Genomic DNA, 15,395 nt, shown 5'->3' on the forward strand with positions numbered 1-15,395 from the left:
GTCATATTTGACTAGAGCCCAGCCTAATAATGACTTTGTTTTACTTTACTTACTTCTTTAAAGACCTTATCTCCAAATAAGGTCACATTCTGAGGTACTAGGGGTTAGGACTTCAACCTTTAAATTTGGGGGAGGGGGACACAATTCAGCCCATGACAGCATCCATAGCTGAGCACCTCAGAGACTCCCATGGAAAGGTCAGTCAGGACTCTGACATCTTTGATGGACCCTCATCTTCCCCCACCCAAGCCTCATACCTGGACCACCTTTGTGACGTCACATTCCCCTGTCGAAGTATCCTCCTTAACATCTGCCCTTTCTCTCTTTCCCCTTCTGTCTCCCTGCAAAGTCCCGTTTTCATGATCTTGTTTTCTTCCCAGTTTCACTATCTTTTACCCTTTCTTGCTGTTGAGCTCCCACCACAGTTTTCTCATGAGATCTCCCTCTCACTCACAGCTTTCAACCTTTATAAGAAATGAGGACACACCACAAAAAGAGCTTTGTAATTTAACTCTCTTGAGTTGGCTGAGTCCTCATTCATTATAAAGTCCTCTTAAAATCAAAGCTAATTTGATTCAGAAGAGCCAAGGATTAAGATGTCAAGAGCTGGGCTTCTCAGAATGTGGTCAATAGACCACAAATGTGGACACAAATGTGGACATGTCACTTCTAACCTCAGGTAATGTTTGATTAAATGTTTTATTGCCTTTTTATTATAAAAGCCATGCTTCCTCAAATGGAAAACAAAGAATACTGCATGTTACAGGAAAACCAAAATTCATCAACAATTATCAACTGGAGATAATCACTTTGATGTTTCATTGCACTTGCAATATTTCCAAGAATATCTGTGTATCTAGTGAATGGAATATTTTCCATGTTATTTCCTAATAAGTCACATTGAGTACATAGGAAATCTTTCGATATATATTTTGCCTCAATCCTTCGATTACCTCTTTTTTTTGGAAATTCATTTGTTTCCAAGGTAAGTATATTGTCTTTTTCTAAAAAAACGAACAGTGTTCTGTCCATTATATATAACATTTCTGTTTCATGTTTTATTGAATTGGTTGTAACCTCCGGAATGATGTTAAATAAAAAATTGTAATAGATGCCATGTTTTACCTGATTTCAGTGGGAACACTTGTAGATTTTTTGCTACTTGGTTTAAGATAAATACTTTATCTCATCTGAAGAAAATTTCTATCCTTAGTTTTAAAAAGAATATAGGAATTATTGTTGTATTCACTACATTTTTAATTGTGATATAATTTGCATACCATACAATTCAGCTCTTTAAAGCATGCGATTCAGTGGTTTAGAGTCTATTCACAAAGTGTGTAATCATCACTGCTATCTAATTTCAGAATGCTTTCATCACCCCAAGAAGAAACCCCATATCCATTAGCAGTCACTTCTCGTTCCTCTCCTTTCCCTGAATCCCAGGCAACCATCAATCCGCTTTCTGTCTCTATAAATTTGCCTGTTTGGAAATTTCATATAAATAGAATAATGCATTTTGTAGCCTTTTGTGTCTGGCTTCTTTCACTTAGAATAATATTTTCAAGGTTCATTCACGTTATAGCATAGATCAGTACTGAATTCTTTTTATGGCTGAATAATTTTGTTTATCCATTCATCACTTGATGGACATGTCGGTTGTTTTCACGTTTTTGTATTAGAAATAATGTTGCTATGAATATTCATGTACAGGTTTTTGTGTGGACATTTGTTTTCAATTATCAGAATTGCTGAGCTGTATAGTAACTCTATTTTTGACTTTTTACGGAACTGCCAGAATGTCTTCTAAAGTGGCTACACCATTTTACATTCCTACCAGCATTGTATGAGGGTTCCAATTTCTCCACATCCTCACCAACTCTTCTTATTATGTCCTTTTTTATTATAGCCATCCTGGTGGGTTTCTCATGTAGTTTTGATTTGCATTTCCCTAAAGACAAATGATGTTGAGTATATTTTCATATGCTTATTAGTCATTTGTATATCTCCTTTGAAGAAATATTTTTCAAATCTTTAACCCATTTTTAAATTGGGATACTTGTTTTTTATTGTTGAGTTGTAAGAGTTCTTTACATATTTTGGATACCAGACTTTTATCAGATATGCGATGTGCAACTATTTCTCCCATTTTGTGGATTGTTTTCCACTTTCTTAATAGTATCCTCTGAACACAAAAGTTTTTCATTTTGACGGAGCCCAATTTATATAATTTTTGTTTGCTTGTGCTTTCGGTGTCATATCTAAGAGAAATCATTGCCTAATCCAAGGTCATGAAGATTTACACCTCTGTTTTCCTCTAAGAGTTTTATAGTTTTAACTCTTACATTTAGATCTTTTTTATTTTAATTTGTATATGTGGTATGAGGTAGAAAGCCAGCTTCACTGTTTTGCATACAGATATCCAGTTGTCCCAGCCCATTTGCTGAAAAGATTATTCTTTCCCCTGTTGAATTATCTGGGCACCATAGGTGAAAAACAATTGACCATAAATGTATGGGGTTATTTTTGAATATTTTTCTTTTTAATATCTACTAAGACTATCATAAGATCCTTCTTTCAATATGAAGTATTGTTAGATTTAACAACTTCTGTCTTTACAGTCATGAGATGCCCAAACTCAAATCATGGTGAATTGTTATTTTCACACTCTATAAATTTGATTAGATATCGTTTTGTGTTTATAAGTGAGATCAATATATTGTTTACTCTTTTAGTGCCATCTTTGTCAGGCTTTGTTGTCACATTTCTGTAAATTTCATAAAATAAGTTCCATCTCTTTCTGTAGTTTGGGAAAATAAAGGGTGTAAAGTGGTTCAAGATCTAAAATGTTTGAGGTCCCTTGATCCTTTGGAAAGGCTCCCCTTACTCACCCTGATCCTTGTCTTATTTGGTGGAGGTCCCAGGTCTCTACAAAGTGATGAGTTTAAACCATGAATGAATACTTACCTCAGCTGAGTTTGAGATATGTTTTAAAAATAAGTCACTATCCGAAGAACAATTTTATCCCCTCCTTCCTCCATCCATGTCAGCTGAAGTTATCCTCTACATTAAAAATTTGTTTCCCCAATGTTCTTGTCATCTTTCATTTGTCCTTAATGCCCATCATCTTCCCCCCTGTCTGTAGCTGCTACTGCTTAATCCAAAGAAAATACAACCTGTGGAGTTGACATGTTTGCTATTCTGAATATCTCGCATCTGTCTTAATGTTAAAATTTTGCTTCTTCGTGTGATGGTTAGAGTGTAGGCTCTGGAACCAGGCTGCCTGGGTGTGAAGCCTGATTCTGCTGTACACCAGCTCTATGACCTTGACAAGCTCTTAGCTTACTCACCTATAAAACAGGACTAATCCTAGGACCCACCTCATTGGTTTGTGGAGAGCATTACATGACTTATTATTCATGAAGTGTTTAGAACAATGCTTGGTCCTTAGAATATCCATGTTTAACACATAAATACACTTGTCTTTTAAAGGCTGAAATTCCAGAGCTTAGATGCCATGCCTCATTTTGTTCCCTCTGCAACTGATTTCTAAATAGAAATGTTCTCCTCCTCACCAGTGCTCACTATTTCTGGTTCAGCTGCCTCCTCTCCCCTTAGACAGTCCTTGGATTCTACCTGCCTACTGAGCTCCCTCCAACACCACATAGCTCTTCTCAGAAGAGCTTGACAAAGTTTGGACCATTGTCCTATCCTTTCTTTTCTTCCTGAAGGTCCTCCAGCCCTATTCACAGTGAATTGAGAAAGTCTGTGACTCTGCTGCATCTTGAAAATGGTGCTGCAATATCATCCCCACGGTTGACATCCATTCCAAAATGATCCCATAGCTTCTGCTGCACTGGGACTGGTACAGAGAATGCATCTAACACAAGGCCACGGAAAGGGCCATGGTAACCACACATACACAGATGACCACAAATCTATCTCTATCCCGTTTAACACTCTTCAAAGCCCCAGATCCTTCTAACTAGCTCCCTTCCAAAGGTTTCTATCATGAACTGAGCTTATTTAAAAGTGGGCTCATGGGCATCCCAGCAAATCTTGTCCTTTGGTGCTCCAAAATGGAACCCACATTCACCAACCACTCAGGTAAAAAAAAAAACAAAAAAAAAAACTTGGAAGTTGTTGTGGACAACTTCTTCTTACCACCCTCATCAAACACTAGCCCAAACCTGTGATTTGCATCTCCTAAATCTCTTTGAACTCACCCTGCCTACAACTCTTCAACTGCGCTCCTTGGCACCAGTGATGCTCTCTCATCCATTCTTGACCCTGCTCACCACAGAGATCTTTCACAAAGGCCAACCTGATTTGCTGAAAATTCCTCAGGAGCTCCTTGCAGTTTTCAGGGGAAAAAAATTCAAGTTCCATCCTCTTGGCTCCCAAACCCTACTTGACCTAACTTCCCACCTGCCTACAACAGAGAACATGAAGTTTCTCTCGTCAGGGGCTGGTTTCTCCGTATCTGGTCAGGATCCAGCCTCCTCTTAGCTGGCTCTTCTTTCCCCATTTTTCTTGCATTCTCCGCCTCCCTCTCTCTTTCAGATCATTCCCACTACAAATAAACGTGCTCTCTCCCCATCTTTGCCTTTGTGTAGTCTCCTCTTGTCCAGCTAAGCCATCATTGCTTTCCTTTTCAGACAAGCTTGCCAGCAGAGCTGTCTAATGTTTGTGTCCAGTGGTTCTTTGTGTGCCCGCTACTGCCCCATGCCCGCCTGGCCTCTGCCACCCTCAGTCCCTGGCACTGCTCTCATCACAGCCATCAGCAACCTCCATGTGCCAAATGAAAGGAAACATTTTACCCTCAGCTCACTCCCACTCACTCTCACTTTTAACATGGCTCACCCTCTCCTAGAAACAATCTTTCTTAGTTTTAATGACTCTGAAGAAAACTCCTGGTTCTCACTAATTCTACCTGTCCTCCCAGCCTTTGTGAACACCTACTTCTTTGGAACGTTTTCCTTCCTCAACAATCAGCATGAGTTTGGGGGCCCTCCGCTGGGCTCCCCAAGCCTCCTTTAGGTGATTCATCCCCTTGGCTTGCAATTGTCTGTCCTACCTGCCTCTCACTGCACGATTGGGGTACATGTCTCATCAGTATGCCTAACACACAGTGGGCCATCCATGTATTTTCTTGAATGAACGCAGCCCCCTGTAAGGGCAAAGAAAAATTCTGTAGCAACATTTTAAAACAGAGTTGGCATATCTGAACTCATGCATCAGCAGGACTTACCCAGCCCCCATCTCTACCCCTGGGAACCTGCTGTCTCGGGATGTCCATGCCAGTGTGTAACCTTCAGAAATGGCAATTTCCGGTGGGTCCAATAACATGATTCACTCAGTTAGTCATTGCCTTAAACTTTGAGTTATTCAAGTTCAATCCCATTAAAATAAGACATAGAACTAGGGCCTATGATGAGTTCCTAACAATGAAAAAAATAGGGCTGATGCTTCATTTGCAGTTGGCTCTCCTATGAGTCACGACCCGCTAGACCCACCAGAAAAAATAAGAATTGCCTTGGCCACACGCTTGCGGGCTTCAGGTCTTGCACCCACCGTCAGAAACACTTGATTCGGGTTTTGAAATGGACTCTACCTGAAACGCTGTGCCCTTTGGAGGGTGCGTTCCCCGTCCCTTCTCACGGCCCTCCCATCTCAGCACGCGTCCTTCCCCGGCCCTCATCCTCTCTCCTTGCACCCGTGGCTGTGGTCCTGATGGCCGGGAAAGGAGCAGCTGCGGTGCCGGAGGTGAGCGCAGGGCGGGGCACATCACCTCCAGCTCATTGCTTCTCTGACCGTGACTGTGATGGAAGCAGCTTGACGTGGGGTCTTGGACTTTCACTCCTGTCCGAAGTGCTCTGTCCCTCCCCCTCTGGCACTTGCTCCTGCACTTGGCCCCGGGCCCACCTTCTCTCCAGCAACTCCTCGTAAAAGATCTGGCAGCTGAAGCCCTCTTGGATGCCGTACTGGGCGTGCTCCAGCAGCACCTCCAGCGTGGGGAAGACCCGGCAGCAGGCCACACACCGCAGCCCATGGTTGGTGGTGACCAGCCAGTCCGGGGTGGCCCGCAGCTCCTGCAGGCAGCACTCCAGGGGCACCAGCAGCTCCGTGTCGTCCAGCTCTGGGCAGGTGTTGTTCTTGCCATCTTCCAGTTCCCAGCGCAGGTCGGTGTTGGAAGCCATCTCAAAGGAGGAGCCTTTCCGCCTCTGCCTCTTGATGAACTCTGCTTCGTGGATGCGAGGCTGCCGACTGACCGGCTCAAAGCCACAGTCGGTCTCCCAGGCCACGGCCACACCCTGCACGGTCTACACATGGGTGCAGAAGGCGCACATGCTTTGCCGGGCAGTGTCCTCGCCACCACACGTGCTGGAAGAGCAAGACTGGTACTGGGAGTAGGACTGATACTCGGAGGAGGGCCGGGACGATGGCGAGCTGCTCCAGCCCAGCATGCCCCGACCCTTGCCTGAGAAGTAGATGTCCTCCTCGTGGGAAACGGCCAGGCCGGGCCGCGGAGACGGCTCCTCTCTCTTAGAGGTCCCTGGGAGGCGGAAGGACATTTTCATCGGTGCTGAGGGATCCGTGCCACAACCCACCTCAGGTCTCTGAAAGGATGCAGGCTCCAGGGGCCCCTGGGCAGGTACTTTTTGCTCCCTGTGCCTGTTTCCCCATAAAGTGGGGATGAAATGCCTTTCTCTTGGGGCGAGGATAAAGATCAAATGTATAAACAGATATATCTTAAAGTTATGGACGTGATGACGGGGATCAAATAATGTATGAATGTAATATCCAAGCACTTGACTAAACCCGAAAAGGCCATCAACTGCTGAATACAGACTGTGGGACACCTACCCACAAAGGGCAACCCTCTTTGTTGATAAGAAGGAATAAACTACTGTTACATGCAAAACATGGACGAGTCTCTAATGCATTCTGCTAAATGAAAGAACTCAGGGTAAAAAGGTCATAGAGTATTTGATTCCATTTAGATGACATTCTAGAAAAGGCAAAACTATAGGGAGAGAGAACAGAACAGGGGTTACCGGAAGCTAAGGGCAGCAGGGCAACTGACTGCAAAGGGTCACTAAGAACTTTTAGAGGGTGATGAAAGTATTCTGCATCATGATCTTTGTGGTGGTTAAACAAATGTGTACATGTCAGAATTCTTCAAACTGTACACAAAATCGGTGAGGTTTGTGTATTTAAATCACAGCTCAGTAAAGCCAGTTTAGGAAACCAGACTTGGGAAGTGCTTTGGCCAGGCCACTCAGCCCAACCTTCCCCTTGGCATTTGTAACATGTCTCGTCTTCCCCCAGGGGCATCTCACCCTTTTCTTGAACATCCATTGGATCTCATCACCATATAAGTGCTAAGTGCTTGCCACATTTTAACTCATTTAATATTAAAAAAAAAAAAACTAAGAAATTCCATTGTTATGATTTTTGACAAAGTAAGAAACTGAGGCACAGAGCATTGAAATGATTGATGGAGCCAGAGCTGGTGCCGCTCACTCAGCCCCAAGAGCCGGTGTGACCCTTAGGTGCTGCCCATGGTCATTCCAAATTGATGTTCTAGATTAACTTTAATCTATTTATTATAAAGGAATTTTTTACATCACTGCTGAAATCACAGAACTGACATGTCAATTCTGTTTTTTTCAAAGCACATTAAAATATATGACTAACATTTTAGGATTTCATCCTCATACCTTCTGAAATCACCTCATGTGCTCACAACAGCGGCCTCAGTCAGACCCACGTCCATTTTTATGGTCAACAAAGCACTTTGGTGACAGCACCAAGGGGCACTCTGGTGCCCTCCCCTCCCCATCCCCTCCAGGACCACCCTCTCAGGGACACATCAGCCACACCCCTTCTTTCGAGCTACATGACCAGTGCACTTCCACGCTCTCCTCCATGGACCCTGGGCTGGCCAGGCTGAGGACGGTCCCGTCCGTTGGTGACTGTTCTCCCCTATGGTCCGTGAAGTGACGCTTCATGATGACACCAGTGCCCAGGGACTCAGAGCTCCAGCCGTTGGGTGAGAGTTGGCTCGGGCAGTGCTGAAGCCCTCCGCTGGCCCCAGGCCAGTGGCCTCTAGGCATCCATGGTCACTGGGATCCTGGCTTTATTCTGTGACCTCATCAGTGACACTGGTCTGCTCTGTGACCCATGGCAAGGACAGAGACCCAGCCAGGATGCCAAGAGAGGCTCCCCACCAGGATCTCATTCCCTGTCGGGACCTTTCCTGCTTTGTGTATTGTCAGGGACTCAAACATAAAGCACAGACACACACACATATAAACACATGTACACACAAATAGACACAAACACCTAAACACACACACATAGACACTTACACACATGTGAACACATGTATACTCATACCGACACACACATAATCACTCAGGCACACATACACTCAAACATACATAAACACACATTTAAACATGCAGAAACATACACACACATACAGATTCAGACCATATTCACTTAACCACATACATGCTCACACACGTACTATCATCACCCAACATCAAAGTGGGCCTACCTTGAACCGTGGCAGCAGGTGACCTGAAATCTTGCCTCCCCCCCCCCCACTCCAGAGTCGCCACTGCTGCCTCATTAGGGCTCTTGGAGCTCCGTGGCCTGCGTCCCCAGGCACCTCCTCAAGTCTCCCCTCTCTGTGCTCACCCTCGCTCAGCTCCAGGGACTCAAACATACCAGGGATGCTCCTGCCTCTGGGCTTTGCACTTGCCCTACCTTCTGCCAGGAGTGCCCTCCCCTAGGGCCCGCATGGCTCACTCTGTCACTGCAATCTCTGCTGAAACAGCACCTATCAGAGCCACCTAGCATCCATCACCCTCAGACTCTATAGCATATGCATGTATATACATAACAACTTCCCTGCATTCATCTACTTCTTCCTAAATGTCAGCTCCAGGAGAGAGACGCCATTCATTTCCTCCTCTATATCCCTAGCATCTGGAATACACTGACACATTAACAAGCATTCTAGAGATCATTGTCAGATTAATGAATAAATAAATGATGAACACGTTGGACAGTATTTGGATGAGCTGACAGGGGCCTGCCTGCCTAGGGGAGCTGCCTTCTTTCTACCCCTCAGATCCCTGTAGCCCCAAGGCAGGCTGGTTCTCACCCCACAACCCGGAGTCCCCTCCGGCTTCTCCACCTGCACAAACCTCACTGCACACACAATCCCTCTGGTACATATTCCAGCTTGCCATCTCTCTCTGCTCCAGGATGTCTTAGGATGTGAAGACACTTCCTCCCAAATACTTCTCCCCATATGCCCCCAGCCCCTGCTCAGTCTCACCAACTCGATTCCTCTGGATCTCAAATTCTCAACAGCTCAAAAGGTGATAGATTGAAAACAATCCCAATATCCTGAAAGCAACACCAACACCACCGGCACAGCCAGCATCCAGGAATATACTCCTCTCCAGAACTAGTAGCCACTATGTAAAGCAAAATACCACAGAGCTTTACCGATAGATGGAAAGTCACACTTGCACCTACAAAGAGACAATGTTCCTTGGCAGGAAGAGGAAACACTGCAAATGTATTCTTTCTTGCCTAATAAATTAAGAGACTTGCCTTTACACAAGGGGTACTAGCACAAAAATTAAATAGATCAACGGAAGACAGAGATAGTCCAGAAAAAGATCACATGACGTATTTGAATTTTTAAGAGATAAAGTAAATAACAAAAGTCTGGGAGAAAAAAAAAATGATGCTGAAAACTTTTATTCATTTTTAAAAAAATCAACTTTGGTATCACCTCATATAAGACAACTAAGACTATTTTTTATGGCTCTGGGGTTGCTTTTTAAGTTAAAATGTTTAGAAAGAAAATATAAGTTAACATTTGTAATTATAGGGTGGCTTTTCTAAACTTAAATGTATCAATCACAAGCACTGAGAATCTTTGTCATCTTTTTTATTATTTTTTTAATTTTTGAATTTTATTTTATTTATTTTTTATACAGCAGGTTCTTATTAGTCATCAATTTTATACACATCAGTGTATACATGTCAATGTTTTTTAATTTCATTGCTAAAAAAAAAAATCTCACTGTTTACATTTGCATTTCTCTGCTTTTCAGTAAAACTGAAATGAACAGTTCAGTAAAGGAAATGAACAGGCAATTCCCAGGAGAACAAGGGCAGATGGCTGATAAGCATATGAGAAGATGTTCAGCCTAACTCTAGGAAGGAAACTACAAATTAAAAACACATGCTATATAGTATATTGTTTTCACCCACAAGGCAAGCAAGAATTTAAAAGATTGACAGTTGCTAAGTGCTGGTGAGAACAAAAGGAAATGAACACATTTACACTCTACTGGTAAGTGCATGACTTGCCTCTCTCAAAGGAAATTTGGTAGCACCCATTACAATTCAAAGTGGGCTCTTTTAGGGCTTCCCTGGTGGCGTAGTGGTTAAGAATCCACCTGCCAGTGCAAGCGACACAGGTTCGAGTGCTGGTCTGGGAAGATGCCACATGCCGCAGAGCAACTAAGCTCATGCCCCACTATTACTGAGCGTGCACTCTAGAGCCCGTGAGCCACAACTACTGAGCCTGCGTGCCTAGAGCCCGTGCTCCGCAACAAGAGAAGCCAATGCAATGAGAAGCCCGTGCACCAACGAACAGTAGCCCCTGCTTTCTGCAACTAGAGAAAGCCTGCGGTGCAGCAATGAAGACCCAATTCAGCCAAATAAAAATGATTATAAATAAAAATTTTTTTTAGAAAAGTGGGCTCTTTCAACTCACCAATTTACTTAACACCTCCTTCCTGGGAAACGTTCACATTTTGTGTATGTGGGTGAAATAGCACATCGAGAAATATTTATTACAGTATTATCCATACTAGAAAATAAAAGGAAACTTTTCAAAGATCCATCCAAATAAAGAAGTAGTTAAATAAATTACAGCATAACCAAACTGTGGAAGACTATACTGCAATAAAGAGATCTACATGTACTAATAAGTAAATCCATGTTAAGTGAAAAAAACAAGATGTAAGAGAATTCCACTAATATAAAAACTAAATATGTATCCCCTCCCCCAAAAGCCCTAAACCAAGTCTATACTGTCTATGAATGCAAAGGCACAGAGGAGATAATCACACCTCACTGGGAACAGTGGTGACCTCAGGGAAAGGGAAAAAAATTAGGAGGGGCTATGGGAGATTGTAGGTATTTTCCAAAAATGACCACACCAGTGCTCCCGTCCCATGTGCTCTTCTTACAGTGTGAAGTTGACAGTCCTCTATCGAGAGACAGGGTCCCTCTTCCTGACCCAGAGTGGACTTTTTAACTACCTCCCCCAACAGAATGTAGAGGAGTGAGGCTTGGAGACTTTCAATGCTAGGTCATAAAAGACAATATGACTTCCTCTGGGTTCCTTCTCTGTCTCTCTCTCTCTCTCCACTCTCCTTTGGACTCAGCCACCACATTGTAAGGAAGCCCAGGCCACATAGAGGTGTTCCAGCCAACAGTTCCAGCAAAGGTCCTAGCCAGCCGTCAGACATGTGAATGAACCAGCCTTCAGATGATTCCAACTTCCAGCCTTTGAATCTTCCAGCTGGGGCCCCAGGCATCTCAGGGCAGAGGTAAGCCACCACCTCTGAATTCCACCATCTCCTGCCTGAATTCCTGACCCTCAGAAACTGGGAGCATAGATTCACACACTAATTTGGGGGCAATCTGTTACTCAGCCATGGTAATTCAGCAGACTTTGATTTTCAATGCAATGTTTAAGTATGTTCTAGTGAGACAGCTCACCGACCAGCGTCTGGACTGCAGTGCACCATCCTGGCCCAGCTGAGCGCTGGCCCCCAGCACTACTGGGAGGAAGGCTCCCACCACCCACTGTCCATTTACCCACTTGTTCAACCCCAGTATGCAGGTATAACAGCTTCAAAGTTGTTAGCCCTTGGGAAACTACTTTACCAACTAGAGTACAGTGTTTACACACAGTTCCTTTTGCCTTTAGCCTTATAGTTTCTAGTTGAAAACACCATTTTCCAAAGTTACTTGGGTCAGTTCCTTTTTGCCCCAGAATGTGCATATGTTCCTTCTAACCCTCTCAACAATCCCACCAGGGAGACACAATTAACCACATATTCAGAGGGAGGTAGAGACGCCAAGGGGTTAGATGAAGTACAGGCAGGAGATAGGAGGGTGGGGTGCTGACCCCTCACCCCAGAGGCAGGGCTGCTTTGTCAGACTGTCCGATGCTGTCCCTCTCTGGCTGCTGCGCAGGGGCGGCTTAGAGCAAAGCCCCACCGAAGTGTGCCACTGTCCTTCACGTTCATGTGGGCTCTGGGCTGCTTCCAGCCACAAGAAGGTCCTCTGTCCCAGCCCTGCTTCCTGCTCCAAGCAGATGTTTAGCCCAGGCCACCCATACAGGGTTTCTGCCCTCCCTGGGGAAGAGCAGGGGTGGGGGTGCTATGGCCCAGACCCACCCAGCCCCCTACGTCCCAGCCCCCTCAGTTTTCCAGCTGGGTCTCCAGCCTCGCCAAGAACTTCATGCTCCACTGCTGAAGCCGGCAGGGTTGGTGTGCAAAACCCCAAAAGGACCAACGCAGCACTTTCTCGGAGCTCTGACTCCTGGCCAGCTCATCTCACACATCACATGTGAGTCTTAAACCTCATCAAGAAGGCCTGGAGGATTTTCCAGTCTCCACTTTCCTTCCAAAACCTCCTCTTCTCAGCACCCCCCCCTCACTTATTTTTTTCTTAGCTGAGAAGAAGCTAACAGGAAATGAACCAGCCACAGCCCCAGCAGGAAGCAGAGATGCCACCTCTTGCTTCCCTTCACTTCTAACTCCAGAGACGGGCTTGTGCCACAATCCAGGCTACAGGGAGAATCAGATCATTCATCCCAGAGCTGATGCGCCTCCAGAAATAGCCTGTCCACTTGGCCAAGGAGGCTGATGTTACCTGGGGTGGTGCACCGGTCGCAGCATTTCTGCGGCTGAGCCGCTGTGTAAAGTGTTTAAAGTGGGCAACACTCCTCTCTTCACGCTAGAAAATAGGGCCCCCTGAGGGGACATCAGCCACCTTGTCGCTGCCTCTCTCGAAAATCTCCTATTAACAGACTTAACACCGAGGGAGGTGGGGAAGTGGTGAGTTGCCTTAGATGCTGCGGGCCAGGTACAGGGCGACCTCCAGCCTGGGAGTCCGTCCCACTGAAAGCCTATTCCCAGGAATTATTGACGGCCTCAGCCTGTGCTAACTCTGCAGAGAAAGTGCCAGAAGATAAGTTAAGGATCAGAGTAGGGAAGTATCATCTTTCAAGTTCATTTTCTGTTGCTTCTTGTCACTATTTAAAAAGAAGTGAGTCAGTGGACCGCATAAGGGAAAACCCAGCCACAGAGAAATATAATACGAAGAGTTCTCCCTCAGTCTCCCCAGGCAAACAGGGAAGGGAGTTTTGCTTTTGTTTTCCTTCAGACTTAATAACAGGCTGCTGCTTCTCTGTGGGTTGTTTGGAACTGTCTCAGGGTTTTGACCTTAACCTCAGGACGCCCACACGAATCACCTAGGACTTCTCTGTCATCAGGGAGCAGGGTGAGGGACACCTGTGCAGGGCCCTCAGGCATGTCCTTGGCTGTGCTCCAGGCCCCAGAGCCCCACCCTGGCCCAGAGCCCCTCCACCCCAGCTCTGGCTCCATGGAACTGCAAAGGTTCAACGAGATTTTTGGATTCAGAAGTGTCTTTTCCCAACTTGTGTTTCCTTGGAAAGGTGACCTCAGCTGGGAGGAAGGACATCCCAGCTGAAGGCCATGCATGTGACCCAGGAGCTCTACGATCGCAGCTGCTGGTCTCTCCCCCTTGAATGTTCTTAGAGAGCCACGTGGAGAGCTCTGGGGAAAGGGCTGAGTCTTCCTTCTCTCTATGTCCAAAATATGCTGGCCATAGGTCACCCTGGACCCAGCTCTGAGGACATCAGCTGCTACCTCGTACTGAGTGAACCTTCTGGAAGCATGGCTCCCACATGGAAGGGGAGATCCCAGGACCCTAAAGACCAACAGTGAGTTAGCACAGTTTCTAAACGTGCTGGGCTTACCCCCATGCAGCCTTCAGCCAACATCCAAGGTATTTGCACGTCTGCTGAAAAGCAGCTCACGGATCACCAGAGCAGAATTAGGATGATTTATTTTTATCCCCATAATCAGAATGGCTATTGCAGACTCTTGTCTTAAGACTGGCTTTTCCTATCCCAGTCCTTCAGAGAAAGTGGCTCTTTTGTAAGATGATGCAGTTGCTTATTGGATGGTAGAGGTGTCCCAGGGAAACCAGCCACTGTCTCTCCCCAACCTACTACCCAAAGCCTTGCAGCTGATCCCATGCCTTCTTCCGGGAATGCAGTGGCGGTAAGGTGGGGGATTTCTGGGAAGGCTGGCTCAGGCTGCGTGAAATTACCACAGGAAAGTTCCCGAGAAAGGAACCCAAGGCCGAGACTTAGGGGCCGGCACGTGAGGCAGCCCATTGAGCCACACCCGTTGCTGCTGGCTGACCCCCGCAGTGCGGTGAGACTGGTTCCAGCTCCCCCTCCACAGTGGGGTTTGTGTCTGTGTGTTTTCAGCCTACAAACCCTGCTTTCCTTGATTAAAATTGATTCCTAAGTATTTTATTCTTTTGGATGCTGTGTAAATGGATCTGTTTTCTTAATGTCTTTTTCAGATTGTTCATTACTGTTGTACAGAAATATGACTTTTTAAAATTCAATTTTGTTGAATTTGCATATTAATTCAAACAGGTTTTTTTTGGGGGGGTGTGGATTCTTTAGGGTTTTTGATATGTAAGATCATGTCATCTGCAAATAGAGCTAGTTTTACTTCTTCTTTTTCAATTTGGACACATTTTATTGCTTTTCCTGGCCTAATTGCTCTGGCAAGAACTTGAGTATTCTGTTGGATTGAAAGCTGGCATCCTTGTCTCATTCCTTATCTTCAGGGAAAGCGTTCAGCCTTTTACCGTCGAGAACATCGTTGGCTTTTGTATAGGGCCTTTTTCATGTTGTGGAAGTTCCCTTCTAATCCTAGTTTACTGAGTGCTTTTATTATGAAAGGATGTTGATGTTTGTAGATTGCTTTTTCTGCATCAATTGACATGATTATGTCCCTTCATTCTATTTATGTGATGCATTACACTGCTTGATTTTTCAAATGTTGAACCACCCTTGCCTTCCCAGGTTAAACCCCATTTGGCTTTGCTGCGGTAGACAGGCTGCTTCATGTGATCAGCATGTCCAGGTGGGTGAAGTGGAGGATCTCAGGGTCAAGGAGGCAGGACTGGGCTCTAGCACGCCCACAAGTGCACAGGGAATGGGCAGAAAGCAGCGA

General features: G+C 45.2%; 1 protein-coding gene across 1 annotated transcript; it reads right to left on the reverse strand.

Moving 5' to 3' along the window:
- Window positions 1-5,798: 5,798 nt before the first annotated feature.
- Window positions 5,799-8,067, reverse strand: FAM170B (family with sequence similarity 170 member B). Its single transcript, XM_060127141.1, is given in 2 exon segments — window positions 5,799-6,556; window positions 7,904-8,067. Coding segments are annotated over 2 exon segments (870 nt in total). The 5' UTR covers window positions 8,016-8,067.
- Window positions 8,068-15,395: the final 7,328 nt, after the last annotated feature.

Source organism: Lagenorhynchus albirostris, chromosome 16, assembly GCF_949774975.1.
Source record: "Lagenorhynchus albirostris chromosome 16, mLagAlb1.1, whole genome shotgun sequence".
In the NCBI taxonomy this organism is placed as follows: Eukaryota; Metazoa; Chordata; class Mammalia; order Artiodactyla; family Delphinidae; genus Lagenorhynchus; species Lagenorhynchus albirostris.